The 18,428-nt window shown below is 40.8% G+C and overlaps 1 protein-coding gene across 32 annotated transcripts in view; it reads left to right on the top strand.

Moving 5' to 3' along the window:
• Window positions 1-18,428, top strand: part of ASPH (aspartate beta-hydroxylase) — a 303,829-nt gene that overhangs the window by 61,695 nt on the left and 223,706 nt on the right. For 30 of the 32 annotated variants that reach the window (XR_011389109.1, XR_007918607.2, XR_011389110.1 and 27 more), the window contains 2 exons: window positions 12,303-12,431; window positions 15,567-15,641. Coding sequence is in view for 29 of the 32 variants with exons in the window: in XM_070075073.1 (XP_069931174.1) it covers window positions 12,303-12,431; window positions 15,567-15,641 (204 nt within the window). In the remaining 3 variants the exon portion in view is untranslated. Of the gene's footprint in view, window positions 1-1,039; window positions 3,385-12,302; window positions 12,432-15,566; window positions 15,642-18,428 lie in introns of those variants that run through there. The other 2 variants (XM_051843795.2, XM_051843794.2) reach the window with 1 other exon arrangement.

Here is an 18,428-nt window from a genome sequence, read left to right as displayed (position 1 = left end):
CTAGAAAGATAGAATGTAAAGCATCTTAATGAGCACCAGAAAACCAGCACTTGCTTTGGAGGACCTGGTGTGCAATGTGAATTTTCCGTGATTGTGATGGGCACGTGAATATCACATGCATTTTTAAAGAGATCTTTCATTTTCTTTGCCTCTGCTTCAATGCTACCTTGTACAGTAAATATGTTGTTATGGTTTCCTAATGAGAGAGTAAGAAAGTGAATCTCAAGGCATTTGCTAACCACTCTATCAAGTTTATGCAAAGCATGTTGAAAGTAGTATCTTACCTGAGATTTGGAATTTGCTGTGTATTCCATTTAATTGCTCCCTCTCCCCTCTGAGTGGGAAAGACATGGCTGCTGGCTTGAGTAGCTCTATATTAATTATCAGGAGAACATACTTAAAGGAATACTGATTGCATAATGTTGAATATAAGCAGCAAATACCACAGATAATGATCTTAAAGTAGTATATATGGAAATTTTATGTCACGGAAATAATTGTTTGCTTCATTAGCTAAGATGATTAAATGATGCTTAACTTTTATTTGTGCATGCTTTTTTCAAGGATTGTAAGCCCAGCTATTTTGAGCATGTGATTTTTTTTGTTTGAACTAAAAATTTCCAAAAAGTTTTATACAGATACAAATTGTGAACAATTTCCAATTATGTTCCCAGTGTTCCTTTACTTATATTGTCTAAGTTAGGAAGTGTGAGTTAACACTTGGTGTAAAGCACTGTCTTTCTGGGTGTTCTCATTGTGGTAACACTGCATGTTAACCTTGTTTTAAGGCAAGTCATACCACATTCCAAGGTGGAAAAAATATGACAGCAACTTTCTAGTGCTTATTTCATAGCTGATGTGTTCTAGGCCTGTGCATCTATTTTTTAGCCACCTTGTAAGCTATTACAGTAGCTTTTTGAGCAAACATTTCCTGTGTTGGGGGGCATACTAAAAAGACCATTTGTCACTAAGTTGTTATTCTGTGAATTAAGAGATGCAGTCAGTAAACATTTTTTCCTTTGGTTGAAAAACTCAAAAGTCAAAGAACTCATTAAAGAAGAGCTCAAGAAGGGAAAAGAGAAACCTGAATCAAGGAGGGAAAGCAAGCATGAGGAGCGAAAAAGGGGGAAGAAAGAAAAAGAAGACAGCCGGAAGGGCGGGAAAATTGCTGCTTCCGATGTGTCCCGGAGAGAGTCTCCCGCCGGCAAAAAGAGCAAAGAAAAGGAGAAAGCGGGAAGTGCCAAGACCAAGGAAAACAGGAAAAAGTCAACACCAACAAAGGATCTTTCGAGTAAAATGGCACCCAGAGACACGGATGACAGAAAAGAAAGCCGAAGTTCTACCAGACTCACAACCTTGGCAAAGGGAAATAGCCACAAGAGAAAGAACTAACGCTCTGACGTCATCCCAGGAAATGGTGGTATTCTTAATCGTGATTGGCCGCAAAAACGGGCCTCAAAAAGGTAGCCTTGCCCAGGTTGGAAAAGACATGTAAATTAGTCCTGGAATGTATTTATTGGTGCTCAGCAGGTACATTCTTTGAAATTTAAATATAATGTCTCATGCTTCTAAATTAAAAAATTGAAGCTTTTAAAATGTATGTCAACATTTGTAATAATTTGTTTTTAATTTATTGATCATGAATTGATACACGTGTTGTATAATATGAATGATAATGGATCTGTTAGTATATTGATTTGAATGCCTTCATCGGGGCTAAACAAATAAGAAAAAAGTATTAGTGTTTGAAATAGTTGTGTCTCTGCCCATGACTTCCAGGTTTGCTGAATGTTCCTGTGGACAGGAAAGGCAACTTCTTTCTGCTGGCCCTTTGTGTCCCTTCCTCCTTTGCTTTTCTACTTCTGCCTCTTTTCCTCCCTCCCTCTCTCCTCCCCTCCCCAGCTCTTTTGTGGGCACCCCACAAACCCACCCTGTTTATGAACCCCAACCCACCAACCTGCTTATGGCCTCCTCCCTCTTCCCCCATTCCTCCAGACCCTGGCTCCTCCTGTTCTTTCAAGGCCCCACTTCCTCTTGCATTTCCTGGGTTCTCTCCCTGCCCACTCCACCTCTTTTAAGTCTGATCTCTTCTCCCTCAGTCTCTTTCTGTCTCCTTTACCTCTTTTCCCACCCCTGTATGCCACCTCACTCCTCACTGCTCCTCAACTATTCTTCCCTTTGTGACCACTTCCCTCCCTTCTCTCTGTCCTCCAACAAATATTTACCATGAGCCAGATACACTGATCTGAGAAACCTGAATGTAGTCATGAATACAAGAGAAAATTCTATTTATAAGCACAATTTCAGAACACTTTATTCGTGGTATCTTTACAGACACAGTATAGTTATAGAAAGGCTTTAATTATTTCAAATTAGGGCATCCTTACATTTTATATCACCATTTTTTCATTGTTATTCTTGTATAGAATCTATATTTCATATTTGTATCATAATTTTTTATCATTTCTTAATAATTGAAAATTTGAGATCTAAATAGAGATCAGAATTCAGCTCATTGAAAACATGTAATAAGTGAAATTTCACTAAGAAGTGTATTTCTGCAAGTGGTTTTAGTGTTTGTGCATGAAGTTTTTTTTTTTTTTTTTTTTTTTTTTTTTTTTTTTTTTTTTGACAGGCAAGAGTGGACAGTGAGAGACAGAGGGTCTTCCTTTGCCATTGGTTCACCCTCCAATGGCCGCCGCGGCCGGCACGCTGCGGCCTGCGCACTGCGCTGATCTGAAGGCTGGAGCCAGGTGCTTCTCCTGGTCTCCCATGGGGTGCAGGGCCCAAGGACTTGGGCCATCCTCCACTGCACTCCCGGGCCATAACAGAGAGCTGACCTGGAAGAGGGGCAACCGGGACAGAATCCGGCGCCCCGACCGGGACTAGAACCCGGTGTGCCGGCGCCGCTAGGTGGAGGATTAGCCTATTGAGCCGTGGTGCCGGCCCTGTGCATGAAGTTTTTAATTGTGACGTGAAATGCAGCTGACATTGAGAGCAACCTGTTTATTATAACAGAATTGAAAATGCCCCAAATATTTTATTTTTATAAAATAGCTTTTAATGTTTTCTATGAAGAGCTTAAAGATCCAGTTTTTGACCTCATCAAAGGTATTTAAGCAAAAATGAGTAAATTTCAAGTATTACTTAATAGCACTGTACACCTTTTACTGACTGAAATCAAATATTTAGACATGGTTGACAAATCCAACTTACACAATAGAATTCAAACTGGAAATCCTAGAGAATATGTAACCCAATACCTTCATCTAATCTAATCCTGTTGTTTTATTGGGTAAAAACTCAGGCTCAAATTGTAACATTCGTGACCAGTCAGGATTTTGCTGTTGTTATTATTGATTCCAATAAAACAGTGAATCGGAAGTAAGTTTTATGGCTCCTTTGGTTGACAAACACAGGGGTCCTGACCTCAGGCAAATAGATCCGAAGTCCAGCCCTGTAATCAGAACTCTCTTGCTCCTTAGCTCTCTTCCCAAGTGTTGGCTCTGCTGGCTTCTGCCCGGCTTTACTGTGTATGGAGATTCTACCACTTCCTGAACAGGACATTCTCAGCACCAGCCATATCTTTCCAGCTTCTCCACCCTCCTGTAAGGAGGCGGTTTTCTGGGAGTGCCATAGTGGAGAAGTCAAGAATTCTGCCTGGCCTGGTTAGGCCTGGTGAGTGCCCATGACCCTTATGTTAGCTGGGGAGTTAGACTTCCCAGCCTTGTTCTGGTGGTGGAGATTGAGTGGGTGACAACCCAAACTGCAGAAGAAGGGTTCCTGGGACAAGAAGAGGGAGACGGTGACTGAGAAATGGATGGAACAGCAGAGCAAAACCGATTCACACCACACGTATACAAACCACAAAATTTTCAAAATTCATCCTGATCTTTGATCTTGCTGCTGAGATAAATGGGTTGATTTTATTTATGGGTGAAATTTTCAGAGCTACTCTCTCTTTTTACAGGCTTTTTTTTTTCTCACATTAGAGCAGAGAATTATATTTAATGAGGGCAATTTGAGTAGTTTTCATCATGGTATTTGAAAGACAGGCTATGGAGCAGAAAGTAGATAAGTCCTAAGTCTAAGCAAATGAGTGAAGACATTTTAGAATACCCTGATCGGCATGAGCACATAGGTATTATCTGTTGTTCAGTCAAACACTTTGAAACCTTACGGTTTCATCATTTCCTTTGCCTATCAGGACAAGAATCAAAACATCTCTGTTTGAATGTTTCAGAATATTTCAGGAGCACTTGAGATCAAGAACCTGATTGGTTTCTTCTTTCCATTTTCTTTTTCTCCCCCTCCCCCACTTTTTTTTTTTCTTCAGTAAATAAAAGGCTTAAACAATTCATTTGAAATTGAGGACACACAAACTGCATTGGCACTTAAGATTCAACTAAAAACTTAGTAGGAGGTAAACTTTCATCCTGATTAATGAGTCAAAAACATGTTTGCGTCTTAGTTTTACACTACCTTGTATTCTCTAGGAAGATATTTCTCTGTTATTCAGTTTGCATTGTTACCTAATTATAATTAAAACCAGAAAGGTTATTCTTTTAAAATAAGCCAACTGATGACAAAGACAAAAATTTTGTAATAGTAATAGTAGGGACTCAGAAGAAATTTTGAGGAAAACCTGAGAAGTAAAAATTAAATATTCAGAATATAAGTTTATTTCCTTATATCAACAATGTTTTGTTTTAATTTACAGTATAATACTTTGAATTTTGAAAAATTGTGTTATCACAATTTCCCTTAAACCTTATGATAACATTTCACATTTGAATAGCCTAATTGCCATGAAGGTCATTAGACTTATGAAAATGGTTAATCACCTGTAAGCTTTGTTGAGAATCTTTTTTATCTGTTACTGTTCACATCACTTTCTTTGATATCATTGATTTGTATCAATTTCTTTAGAGCATCTTTTTTTTTTTTTCTTTCTTGTCTAACCTTTGTGTTTTCCTTTACTTTGTGCATGAATCTTCATGAATCTTAATTATTTCTAATAGGACTTATAATCAACTTCTTGAAATTCTACCTTTTAAAAATATTCATTATTTATTCATTTGAGAGAGAAAGACTATTCCTGTCCATTGGTTCACTCCCCAAATGCCCACAACAGCTGACTGGAGCATGCTGAAGGAAGGAGCCAGGAGCTCAATCCAAGTCTTCATGTGGGTGGCAGGAACCCAATTACTTGAGCCATCACCACTGCCTCCCAGGATCTGCTTTAGCAAGAGCCAGATCTAGCAGCAAACCCAGGCAAGGTCTAATCATTAGGTCAGACTCCCCTCTCCCTTCCCTTTCTTACACAGGATTTTCAGTTTTACTTTATGGATGGCTTGTGTTGTGTACAGATGATCCTGTGAACATTAAACAGTGAGGAGAGAGACTGGTAGAGAAATAGATGTAAATCAGTCTACATGAATACTGGGGAGAATGACTTGAATTAAAGAAGTGTAGAGTTCATTGATCAGACTTTGTACTATTTAGAGGTTCTCATAATGATTTCTTGGATAATAAATATTATCTCTAGAAATAGTTCTGTTAAAAAGAGTGGAAGTCAGAAAGTATGACTTTTTTTTTTTTTTTTGACAGGCAGAGTGGACAGTGAGAGAGAGAGACAGAGAGAAAGGTCTTCCTTTTGCCGTTGGTTCACCCTCCAATGGCCGGCGCGGCCGGCGCGCTGCGGCCGGCGCGCCGCGGCCAGCGCACCGCTCCGATCCGATGGCAGGAGCCAGGAGCCAGGTGCTTTTTCCTGGTCTCCCATGGGGTGCAGGGCCCAAGCACCTGGGCCATCCTCCACTGCACTCCCTGGCCACAGCAGAGGGCTGGCCTGGAAGAGGGGCAACCAGGATTGAATCCGGCGCCCCGACCGGGACTAGAACCCGGTGTGCCGGTGCCGCTAGGCGGAGGATTAGCCTAGTGAGCCGCGGCGCCGGCCCCAGAAAGTATGACTTTTAATTTTATGTGTTTTAAGATAACTGTGACTTAGTCATCTGTGAAATGTGTCTGATGGTTTAAGCTATGTCTCGTGACTTTGCTTCCTTTCTTTTTTGTCCTCAAATATTCCTTCCCCTCCTCATATCTTTGGTTATTTAGATTTGGTTACTCAGAATATTTCGCTGTAAAGTGTATGTTGGAGTTGGTGGTTTCTGTCATTTTTATGCAGACATTAACACCTGTCACTCAAGATGTCTGTAAGATGCACCTGATGCTGCATATCTATGAGCAACTGGCACTTCATGATGCCTCAACTTCCCTTTTGCCTCAACACAATAATGGTAATTAAATGGCTAAGAAATTGGAATCACTAAAATTGGAATCGCTACCTCTACCTTTGTCAACAGGTTGTGAGGTCTACCTCCCTTCCTTGTCCTTTGGAACAAATTTATCTGTGAAGTGGATATACTGGATGTGGATCTGTTCTCCTGAGATGATAGAGCAAATGAAAGTACTTATAAATCTTAACCAGGCCTAAAGCCATAGGAATGGTTAACTTTAGAGAACACTGCACACCATGGAAACACACGTTAGGAAATCTAAGGGCTCGAATGACATTTAAGACATTGCAAACTCTAATCGTAAGTATAGGGAAACATGGAGAAGTTTCATAACCAGCCAACTTATGAAAAAAAATTTTTAAGTTTGTTTGTATTCAAAACACATATTCCCATAGAATCAAGTTGGTGGTTTTCAGAGGTTTTATACTCCAGTGTGCAAAAGTCCATTTGGTCCCTAAACCCCGGTCCTGCCAGTTTCCATGTAACTGTTTCTATGGAAAAAGACATCTGACTTTCTCAGGAAATTAGGAGCATATTTAACAGATTTACTTCCAGGTATTCCCCAGAACCTTTTGGAAACTTGTGTTAAATCCATTCAAATTAGCTTATGTGGAGAAGACATTGATTGCCTCATGTAGTTGTAAAGCCCAGATTGTCATTGAGTTTTACTGATCTAGGAAGGCAAGCGGTGCTCTGAAGCCCTCTGTCCACTCTGGACTCTATCAGAGTGCTGGCTTCCTTGGAGGCAGAGCCCCACATGCTCATCTTTCATTCTTAATTCTTATGGGGGTGTGGATCACAAGGCCTGGGTCATGCAAGTGTCCACTTGTTAAAACTGTTGAATGAAAGAAAATCATTCCACAGAAGAAAACTGCTGTACTGTTCTCAAAAGAAGTGGGGTGAATGGAGAGGTGTAGAGCAAGCTAACACAGTGCTTATGCACAGTTCTTCATCTGCACTAAAAGCAGCCAGATCACAGAGTTTGTTTTCAAAACAACTTTAGCCAGTACCACCTGCTACTCCCTCTGCCCAGCTCTGTGTGCTGGGCTCCTCTGCACCTCCTTTAGGACCCAGCCTGGTGGTCATGTCTGCACTCAGATGTCCCCGACACTCCAGGGGGCTGCATCTGCATGCCTCAGTTACCACACTCATCACCCTACTTCATCCTTGGGTTCTGCTGCCAGACTGAATTGACTTCTAGTACCTACCTGCGTAAGTGACAGTGATAGACTTGAATGGGAAATATGGCAAACGGAGCCTTTAAAAATACTCCAGGTCTGTGTACACTGTTGAAGAATGGTAGAAGAAAATGTTTAAATTTTTAAAAAAGGAAAACCTAAAAGACTGTCCAGTAATTGCCATATATTTTAACAATTTGGAAGTTGCCTACAGCTCTGTTCATGTTACCGTGTATGCATGGGGGAGGTGAGTGTGATAAATTTGTGTAGAAGAAATAAAGGAAAAAGATACATGAATGCCAAAATATCATATTTTCATATAACTATAATAATGTATAAAGATAATATTTATTGCTTTTTAAATATCTCATTTAATCCTTAAAAATATTATAACAGGAACTGTTTTATTTTCTTTTTCTGTATTTGTTGTAACTCAAGTGGTAGCAGTGGTAGTGTGCTTGAGGTGCAATTCTATGCCTGAGTGCCTAAGTTCCTTCTCACTGTTGTGTTGTGTGAGCTTTAACTGAATTTTGCCCATTGTTAAGTGAGGCCACTCCTTCCATTCTTTGTGGAGTTCCTTCATTTGTCCAGAAACCTGGCAAGTTCTTAGAAACCTTTTCAGCAGTGTAACTTTTTTGTGTGACTTTTCATCATCTCCTTTCTGAAATCTGTGTATCCATCCTGGGTCACGTCAAGATACTTTGAATCTGGAATAGCTCTCGGTGTTTGTCATGGTGGAATATTTACTTCCTGGTAGTCTCAGAATTTTTCTGAGTTCTGGAGCTGATATTGCTGTACTTACTAAAACCTGAATTCACTAATTTTACAAGCCAGAAGCAACAGAGATTAGCATGGTCAACTGGTATGCATGCCTTTCTAGAGTATTGACTTTCCAAAATGTTTCCCAAGTTCAGTGTACCTGCTAGTGTTCATTGTGGGGTGGACTGATTTCTACTGTGACTGCATGTGAAGCAATGGCAATCCTAAGCACTTACCTATCATGAATAATGGCAACTGGAGTAACCTGAATTGGCAAGAAAATTTTTCTTCAGCCTGTATACCAGTGAATTGTAAACTAAAATTGAGTTAATTTTTTGTTTTATTAAATTGTTTTAGTTTTTATGGGCTATTTGTATGAAAATCCTATGAAACAAATTCCTGCTTATACTCTTCCCCAGATTTCATTGAGGGAGCAGCTTGCATATAATTCTTAGAAGTGTGTCAGGTGCAACATCAACGTCCTCTCGAGGCCCACAGTCCTTGGGCCTTCCTGGCACTCACTCCCCGGGGTCTCCTGCTGCATCACCCACCCTGCACCTTCTAAGCCAGCACATTCCCAGGTGAGGGATTTTGTGCTGTTCCTTCACCAGGGCGCCTCTTTCCCCCTGTGAGTCTCATACCACAGCCTTGGTTTCCTCTAGGATCTGTTCAGAGGTTATTAGTGAGTCTCCCCAGTTGACTGAGCCCCTCCTTGTTTGCCTACCACCTTTGAGCTGCGTTGTCTCCATGCCATCTGTTTCTGTCTGATTTCAAAATAGTTTATGTTTCTTCTCTTTTAAATTGCTATCTCCCTGTGGAATGTAGGACTACTGTATGTTTACTGTCGGACATTGCCTTACATTAATAGTTGCTGAATAAGTGTTTGTCGAATGAATGCAGTGTGCAATTTAATAAAAGCCATTCTTATTGTGTTTATGGAGGGAATATGTTCATTCTTTCCTGTTATGTATCTGCACAACAGTGAATAAAGTAAGCTAATTCTGGGCTACGGTAATTGTGTCAAGTGATCCACGAGTGCCTGATTTTATCTATTTTCTAACTTCCAGTCTTAGTTAAAATTGGAGGAAAGTTAAGTGGTTATTAAGTGTAAATTTTCGAAACAGATTTCCACATTTAGCTAAAGAACTAAAAACAAGGTGTGCTCGAAGGGAATTGATTTATTTTCAAAATCGCATCATGGTCATTACGATGGACTTGCCATGCTCATTCAGCACTAACGTCCATGGCAGCTATGTAGGGCCATCCTGATGGTCTCGCCAGCTTACAAGTGGAAGCAGGTCTCGTTCTGAGGACTAAAGCCAAAAGGGAAGACTGCCGGGAACTTCTAGAAAAGATGTCCTCCAGCCTAAGAAGAGCAGAGCAAGAGTTGATCCTTTCGCTTCTGCACATCCTCTTGTCCAGAAGAGAAGCCCAGAGGAAGCCCAGCTGGCTTGAGCATGAACCTAGCGCTGCCACCACCATCTTGTAACATCAGAGGACTTTCCTTCTTGCTGACGCTATTGTGAGTTGATGTCTTGATATATGCAGCCCAGGAATATGAACACTGATGAATCTCAGTTCCTAGTGTAATAATGAATGTTTATGTCACTGCTACTTTATTTCTTTGCTATGTGTACTTCATAATAAATCCACTTGGGAAACCTTTTGTTGACTGAGTTGGCCTTATGAATTAGTTCTGTTGTTTAGTTTTTACTTTTAGCCTTAAATCTTATGAACCAAAAGCAGCTTGGGTGGAAAAAAATTGGGGGAAGGGTTCGTGAGGGTGGAACACTAGCATAAAAGCTTGCAGGGCTGATTCTTTAAAGCACTTCTAGTGCAGAGTGTGTTCTTGTTAACTTTTAATGAGTTTGTAGGGATACAAGGAGGGCAATGCATTCTGATCCCAGTATCTTTGAAACTTACCGTATTGTTTTTGTGCTGAGTTCACCTCTGGAAATAGCTGTGAACAGGTATTAATGAATTTATAATTCAACTGCTACTTTGGATGGAAAACAGCTCAATCTTTTCTCCCATTAGATGCCTTTGTCTTTTGCTGTAATGTTTCTCATATGATTTACAATTTCAGTTTTAAAGACAACTCCCAATTGAGTTAGCAAAAGCCAACTATTAGGAGCATTGTATGTCCGAATATCAGCGTACTAGTAGTCTTCAAACCTTTTAGCATAGAACTTTTTTTCCCAGATGAAAACTTTCTCCAAATGTGGTAGCAATAGGGTTTTCAGGCAGTTGGAATTCTTATCATTTGATGGGGAACTGTTGAGGTGCTGGTGTACTGTGGAGCACTGTTTGAAAACCTACTATGTATGAAGCTAGTGAGGGGTAACACTGAGTTTTCATCACCACTGAGGTACTTCTGAGAGTGAATAATTATTCTAGGACAAAAACAAACAGAAACCAAGCTGGAATTGTCCCAGGCAAATTAGGCTCATGACACTGAAATGGTGAATTCTGGGGCAGCCAAATGATCTCTGGGAAATAGTTCGAGAGAAATTAATGTGACTCCCCTTGCTAGACTGTATAGCCCAAAGCCACTCTGGTGCTGCTTAGGAGCCTGGGCCCTCAGGGAACTGCTGCATCCGTGTGGACTAGCACAGTGGCCACAACGATGGGTGTGGTCTGCTCTGAGTCACCCTCTGCATGCCCGGTGTTGCTGGGGTCCTCAAATGCAAGATCAAGTGCATGATCCTGTAGGCTCTTAAGCTTCAGCCAGTTCGTTCAGCAGAACTTGGCAGTGAACAGTTGCAACCATGTCCCATTGACAGTAGAGGGGTGTTAGAATGGAGTATTTCAGTAGCAAAGTGCAGAGGAGTTCTCAGCCCTGTGTTTAAATTTGAAATGTGGTGTAAGATGGCATCATCCCCACCCCCTACTGGAGAAACTGAACTACAGTTAGGACCTGTGGGTAATTGTGTAGGCTCCTTTTGCAACTAATTTTCTAATTAGATTTACACTTAGATGTAGAAGACAACTATATCATGAGTGTTTGGTAGGTTTTATGTGGAAGCACGGTTGGAAATCAGTAGAGGAAATAAAAGTGATGCAGGGTTGGGGTTGGGGGCTGTTTCCTGTCTCAGTGTCAAAATTCTAAGAGGAACTTGGGTGGGTGTTTTTGTCAATGAAAGGAAAGAGAATTTTAGGGGAAAATACATACAATAAAAAGAACAAAAGCAATTGAAATGAGAAATTTCCAGACTGCAATAGCATATGTTCGTTAAGTGCTGTACAAAGGTACCTGAAGTTGGAAAATAACCTCTTGGGTCTGTCTTGACCTCTTTGCACTAGTCTGCCACCATGCACAACACTCCCTGTAGTGATAGCCCCTCAGGTCCTGAGGAACCCTGGAGGCAGTAAATGAAATCAGACCCTTGACCCTTGCTTGATTTTCTAAGTAGGTGCATTTAATTGAGGATATATTTTAATTTGGCACGTGTAAAATATCAAAGAAGTTAGCATAACATATTTCAGATTGATGTTGCCTTTACAATCCATTTTCATTAATTTATCCTGATGTCTTAATTTTCTTTGGGATTGACTTTTAAAAAGGAATTTTTAAAAAATCTTTTAACTGTTATAAGATTACTTGGAGGTGTCACCATTAGAAGATCATAATTATTTTCATATGCTTTCTTCTCTATTTGTAGTTTTTCAAGAAGAATAAATTGTATGTAAATTAAAATATGAAGTGCACATGAGTACCAAAGTTAAAGTGTATCTTGGCTGTTCTCATTGCTGAGGTCTGAGTCTAGGGCTTAAGAGTTAGCTTGAACACACAAGGAGCTGTTTCTGGCATGTTTAGGTTGTATATTTTAGAGATTTGTGAACATTTAAACAATAGCTTTTCTGATTACTTCTGAATGAAAGGCGAATTTAGACAAGATTTTAAAGACTCATATGAAGTTGAAGCATTTTCCCACTTCAATATTTATGCATTGAAAACTATCAATTATGTGTGCACAGCTGGTTAAATGCTTGAGAATATTATTTTTCCTGATGTAACATATCAAAAAAGTAAGTAAGCTTAAGTTAACCTTGTGAATAAAAAATGCAGGACTTAAAGAAAGATCTGCTAAAGAAAGATTTGCTTCAGAGCGGAGGATCCCGTCAGAGGATACGGAACTGCAAGATGAGCTGGATGAGCCCCAGGATGTGCTGGTGGAGCCGGGTCCCCTGGGGGCAGGTGAGTCTTGCTGGATGTCTCACCAGGGTACACCTTCACCTGGCACGGCTCCTCCTTTGCTGTCTGCAGAACAGCCTACTACATTTTCTTCTCTTCTGAAATTGTAGAGTATACTTGTTTTTTTCTAGTGAAAGTTTGTCCAGGATGCTCTTTTGGGGATCAGGAATCTAAGGCACAGAATGTTGTCCTTCAGTGCAGGATCACAGTTAGGGACATCATAAGCTAAATGCTGTGTTTCTTGATTCCAATTCCAGCACTGCTATACTGTATTATGGTGGAAATAAAAACAGGCACTAAACCAGTGTTGTCATCATTTACCCCATGACTTAGTAGAGTAGGTCTAGTGGGTTCCTGATATTTTAAAACAATTTGAAAATTTTGTTTATTTGAGAGTCAAGGAGACAGAGGAAGCTCACTTCCATTTACTGGTTCACTCCTCAGACACCTACAGTGGCCAACACAACCTAGGTTTCCCATGTGGCTGATAGGAAACCAACTCCCAGGGTCTGTGTGGGTGGGAAGCTGGAATCTGGAGCTTGATCCAGGAATTGAACCCAGGCATCTGGAGCCTGATCCAGGAATTGAACCCAGGCATATGGATGTGGGACACAGGCATGTTAACCATTGAGTTAAACATCTGCCCCTGCAGTCTTTTTACGAGGGTCCCCCTGCTACATTGGAAGATGTCCGAGATCTCCCTGTGATTGGCTGTAATTATACCTGCAAGGATTCATAAATCAATTCAAGTATCTCTGTAATCACTATAAACTATAGGTTGAAGAATTCTTAGATAGTTTAATAAATTAGAATATGAAATTTTAACCCATTACTATCATTTCATAAAGCTTTATTTCTGAATATTTTTCACTTACATGGTTCTCAGTAAATTTGGTTTTATTCTGCCACCTATTGGCGCAGTTAGGTATGGCACTACATATTTACTGGTTGCTAAAGTGCCAGGTCCAAATGGTGTACAGATGATAAAAATATTTGATTTTCCTTTTCTTTCTTAAAAGATATTCTCTTTTAAATTATTTATTTATTTGAGAGTTGGATTACAGAGAGAGGGAGAGACAAAGGTCTTCCATCCTCTGGTTCACTTTCGAAATGGCCACAATAGCTAGAGCTGGGCCCATCTGAAGCCAGGAGCCAAGAGCTTCTTCTGGGTCTCCCACACAGGTGCAGGGGCCCAAGCACTTGGGCCATCTTCTACTGCTTTCCAAGGTCATAGCAGGGAACTGGATCGAAAAAGATGTAGCTGAGACATGAACTGACACCCATACAGGATCCCAGTGCCACAGGCAGAGGCTTAGCCTGCTACACCACAGAGCTGGGCCCATAAAATCTTTTCTTAAAAGATCAATAAGTTGCTCAGAGTTTTTGTTATTTTTTTATGTTCATTATCCTTACTGTCTTCTTCTTATACTTGTAAAATTGCTATGATCATACCATGGCTCTAGACAAAGCGAATTTTTTCTTAAGTTTTTTTAGAACTTGGATTCAGCCCAACGGATCATATTTTGTACTAAATAAATTTTTGATTTAGACATTTTGTTTATATAAAATGATACCTAATCTGAAATATGCTATTTGCTTTCCCTTTCTTTTAAAATATTACCCTTAATACACTGGTTATTCTGAACCCATATTCCTTCAACTTCTTGGTAATACTCATTTTGCTTTAAATGTTGCCTTGTGAACCTTTCTCTTATCTAAGTCTTTATTTTCTCTCTTTTCTCTAACTCCATCCACCCATTGTGTAAATATGGTTACATAACTCCCCTAAAAATGCTATAAACACCTTGTGACCTCTGCATTTCTTTCTGTCTGCCACTCATTCCTTGTCCTCACTGTAACAGTCACATGTCTGAAAGACGAATGTGTGCCTGCTTTTCTACCTGCTTGTCCATTTCTTCCTCAGCCAGTTGCAGTTCGGCTTCTGCCTCTGTTCCCCTCAGGAGAGAGGAAAACCTTTGGGAAGTCATGGAGTTCAAAGCCAGTGGAAATCTGTGTTGTCCACCACAGGGTTAAGAGGAGGAGCAAAGTCCTCTGCCCTCCAGGATAGTAACTTCTCCTGGGTAGGGCTTTCAGCAGTTGTGAAACTGACAATGCAGTTAAGCAGCTCTCGCGGACATTGTGAGACTGAGGACGAATGCAATTAGTTAGTGAAACAAGCATCTCTAAAAATACAAGGCATTCTTGTGCTTTTGAAATGATTTTGTAGCATGATTAACACCGCAGATAGCACATTTAAACTTCCCTTCCTGAAGTTCAATTTTTTTTTTTTACATTTTTGTTGAAAATGAGCTCTTTGACATAACTGATGTCATTGGCATTATTTCACAGGACAGCATTTGTGATGCCAAGACGAGCACTTGTATTATTCACTAGATGCAGATTATATTTGTTAGGAATATCAGGGTCAATGTAATTACAGCATCTTGTTTGTTATGTGGTGTTGCAGTTGGTGCTAATCTGATAAAGCACTGTGTCAGAATGTCATCATTAATGTTCACTTTTGTGATTCGCATTCATCTGAATCTATGGATCTGTCGGATATGGTTCTGCAAAGCTGAAAGGATGGCCAGTTACAGTGACACCTCATCTGCTCACACTTCCTGAGGTCTGGGAGTGGTCAGCCAACCCTGACCACCCTCCGCCCTCTCATCAGCCAGGGTATCTGTGCTGCTGACCATCAGGGGAACCCATTGTTGCCCATACGCTTTAATCTACACCGACTTTGTCTTCCACGTTTCCACTCTTAATTCCCAGTACTTCCTCTTTGGAAGCTCTGGCCTTCCTGTTTTATTCTGTCATTAGTGCGAATCTCAGCAATTACAGACAAGTCACTTTACTCTTAGTGAAGCTTTGAGAAAAACATGAAGCTAAATATTCACTTTTAAAATATTAATGACATTTTAAAAATTATGTCTGGTGACAAGATAAAACCGATTTTAAATATCTGCCTCTCTGCCAACATGGGGAAAAAGTGGTAAATTAAATGACAAGATTCATAGTTGCTTAGCCAAAGATATCAATTTTAATGTGTTTACACAAATGCCATATTTGAGTAAGAGCATTCCACATTAATTCCTGAATATTTTCTACTTATTTATGATTTTGTAATCATTTTAGAATCCCAGTATATTGAAGATGAAGTAAATGAACCAGTTCAGTCTGTTCTTCATGAAGTGGTACACACAGAACATGGTATGAATTAAAAACTGTTTTGTCAAAAGTTTTTAAAATAATGTGTAATTACATAAAATGATCTGGACATTATTTTAAAATTTAAATGTTAATTGAATGTTTGGGGTATTTTTCTAAAAAAAATTATTCCAAATCAATAGAGCCCAAATAATGTGTCTAAAATGGTGCTAGGTTCACCTGATTTTACCCTGCCTTGCTGTAAAGGAACTGGTAAAGACATGGAATAAACGAGAACTGAAAAACCAGGGATAGATAGGCAAGCCCGAGAGGAGGAACAGATGGCAAACAAGCCATGTGCATTGTCCGGGTGCTGTAGTCAGCTCTCACCGTTTACTTCAAGCTGGGTTGGTTGCCAGAGCAAAACAGCAGAAAGTCTTCCTTATACATAGGGCATATTATCAGAGAGGGAAAAAAAGCATATTACTTACTTAGGGAATGTAAAGCATTTTCCCTCCACTTAGATTGATCTAAAAAATGTCTCATGAGGTTCTGTTTAGAGAAGATTCAATGATAATCTAGAAACCGATGCCTCAGATTGTTATAAAGTTGTTTCTTAAATGTCCCTTGATAAAAGCAGAGAACAAGACCCTGAAAATGTAACTCATAAAAGGATTCTTTCCTGATACTCCTGATGATTTGGTATGATCCAAAAGTAGCCCTCAGGGGAAAAAACGTTGTGTGTCTTAAAAGTCCCCCACGATATAAACTGATGTTTGCTGGTGGCCGCTGGGGACGTGGGAGCCATATCTTCTCTCGGCAGCTGGGATAGCCACTTACCTGAATGTACCAGAATATACCTCTGCCCATGTGAGCTGGTGCAGTCCTCCGCTTCTTACAGCCTATCTTTACAAAACCTAACAAGAGGAAGCCGTGTAAGGAAGTGATTTCAGCAGAATGAAGTGAGTGCTGTAATGGGGAAACACAGGTGCTCTGTGGGGCTTACCCAGACAGAGCAAGAAGAGACTTCCTGGAGGTGATATCATGTCTGTTTAGGAGCCGAAGGCTGGCGGGGAACTTCTCCAGGCCAGCATTGTTAGTGTTTCAGCAGAGGGCATAGAGCATGTGAAAGTCTAGAGGTCAGACTATCTGGAAAGATCAGAATGGCCAGCACATGGCTGTGCAAGTGGAGAGAGGAGAGTATTTCACTCAGTTCTGAGAGTAGCTGGCCCTGGCAGAGGGAGTATTGTGCATTCTATCTACAGCATGAGAAATTTGGATGGGAAGGTGCAGGAGTGTAGTGGGCCAACCGGACAGAGGTTGTACTGGTGACTCCAGTGAGTCGAGATGGTTCATCAAGGCAGGTTAGCCAATGTGTGGCTACAGAGAAGAGGAAAGGTGCAGTGTTAGGTGGGTAGCTTCCAGCCAGAATCGGGATAAATTCAGTCTCGCATTGTGTTCCCTGCCGCCCACCTCTTCTAGGACCTGCTCCTTCCTTCACTGAGACTTTCTCCTTAGGAAGTCACATGAATGGCCCATGGCTATAGAGATTATTTATATGTTGGTACCTCTTGGATATATAGCTGCAGCCCCGATCTCTGCTCTAAGCTCCTGATTTACTTGGCTGTGGACCTGACATCTCCATTTAGAAGTCATCTGCACATGTCAGACTTAAAATACACCTAACACTGAACTCTTGATTTCTCCCCATCTCACAACTCCTTCCCACCCTCCTCAATGCACTTCACACCCCCAAATTGCTCTTATGTTTTTGTTAACAGTCTTCCCACCTACATGGCTGGGTCTGCTAAAAACCCCACGTTCCTTGGTTTGTCTCTCTTCTGCCTTCATGTCTCATCTATCAGCAAGTCCTGTGGGTGTTACCTCCAGTGCCAGTCCTAACTCTGGTGCCCTGCCGTGACCATTGCCAATTCCCTTGACCACTGCAGTTGCATGCAGTTGGGTCCTCCATGTCTGTTTTTGCACCTCCATGACCCAGGTCTGAGTGGCCTAGCCAGTCCCTCCTTACCTCATCCCAGTCTGTCCCCTATTCTGTAGCCCAGCTGACTTTCCCTCCTTTCCTTGTAACTCCCAAGCATGCCCCTGCCTCAGGGCCGTTACTGTATTTTCTGCCTCTGCCTGATCTTCACATCCCAGCATGGCTTCTCTGACCACCATCTCTAAAATCACCTCCCCTCCTCCACTGGCATATATTTCATTACTGGATACTAGGTCCTATATCTGCTATTTCTTAGCAGTGTGGCTTTAGCACAGTGTCTCAAGATTCTCATCTCTCAGAGTGGGATAATAGTTACCTCTTAGCGTTGGTGTAATGGCTGCAGATTTCTTGGCAATGCCCAGTGTCTAAGAAACCTATAGGAAATGATTTTCTTCATACGTGGCTTTCAGTGCCTGAGCAAAGGAGACTCAAAAGGAACATATGATGGCACTTGGTTTTTGTACTGAAAACAGGGAGATTCCCATTGAGTAGTGGAGTTAGCTAACCCTGCTAATACAAAAATCTTGAGATTGCACTGGGTAGAAGAAAGGCGAATAATGAAAGAGGAATATGGTAAAGAGGAATGAATAAATTTCCAGCAGGAATTAGGATTAGTAATTGGTTTACTGGGAAGCAGAAAATCTGAATATGAGGAGAAACAATCTAGCAGGCTATGACAAGACCAAGGCAAAGGAAGCATGAGCAGAAAGAGGCCATTGTGATTCAGTTACAGCTGAGAAGGTCACCAGGATGCACAAAGGCAGAGTAAGTAAGCAAGCTAGCGTGTTGTTACTGTAATGGAGATAATAAGCATTCTAATGCTTATTATGAGCTAGGCGTTTTTCTAATGG

This window comes from Oryctolagus cuniculus, chromosome 6, assembly GCF_964237555.1.
Source record: "Oryctolagus cuniculus chromosome 6, mOryCun1.1, whole genome shotgun sequence".
Classification (NCBI taxonomy): domain Eukaryota; kingdom Metazoa; phylum Chordata; class Mammalia; order Lagomorpha; family Leporidae; genus Oryctolagus; species Oryctolagus cuniculus.
Note: the sequence above shows the minus strand (reverse complement) of the source record. Positions and strands in the feature narration are given on the sequence as shown.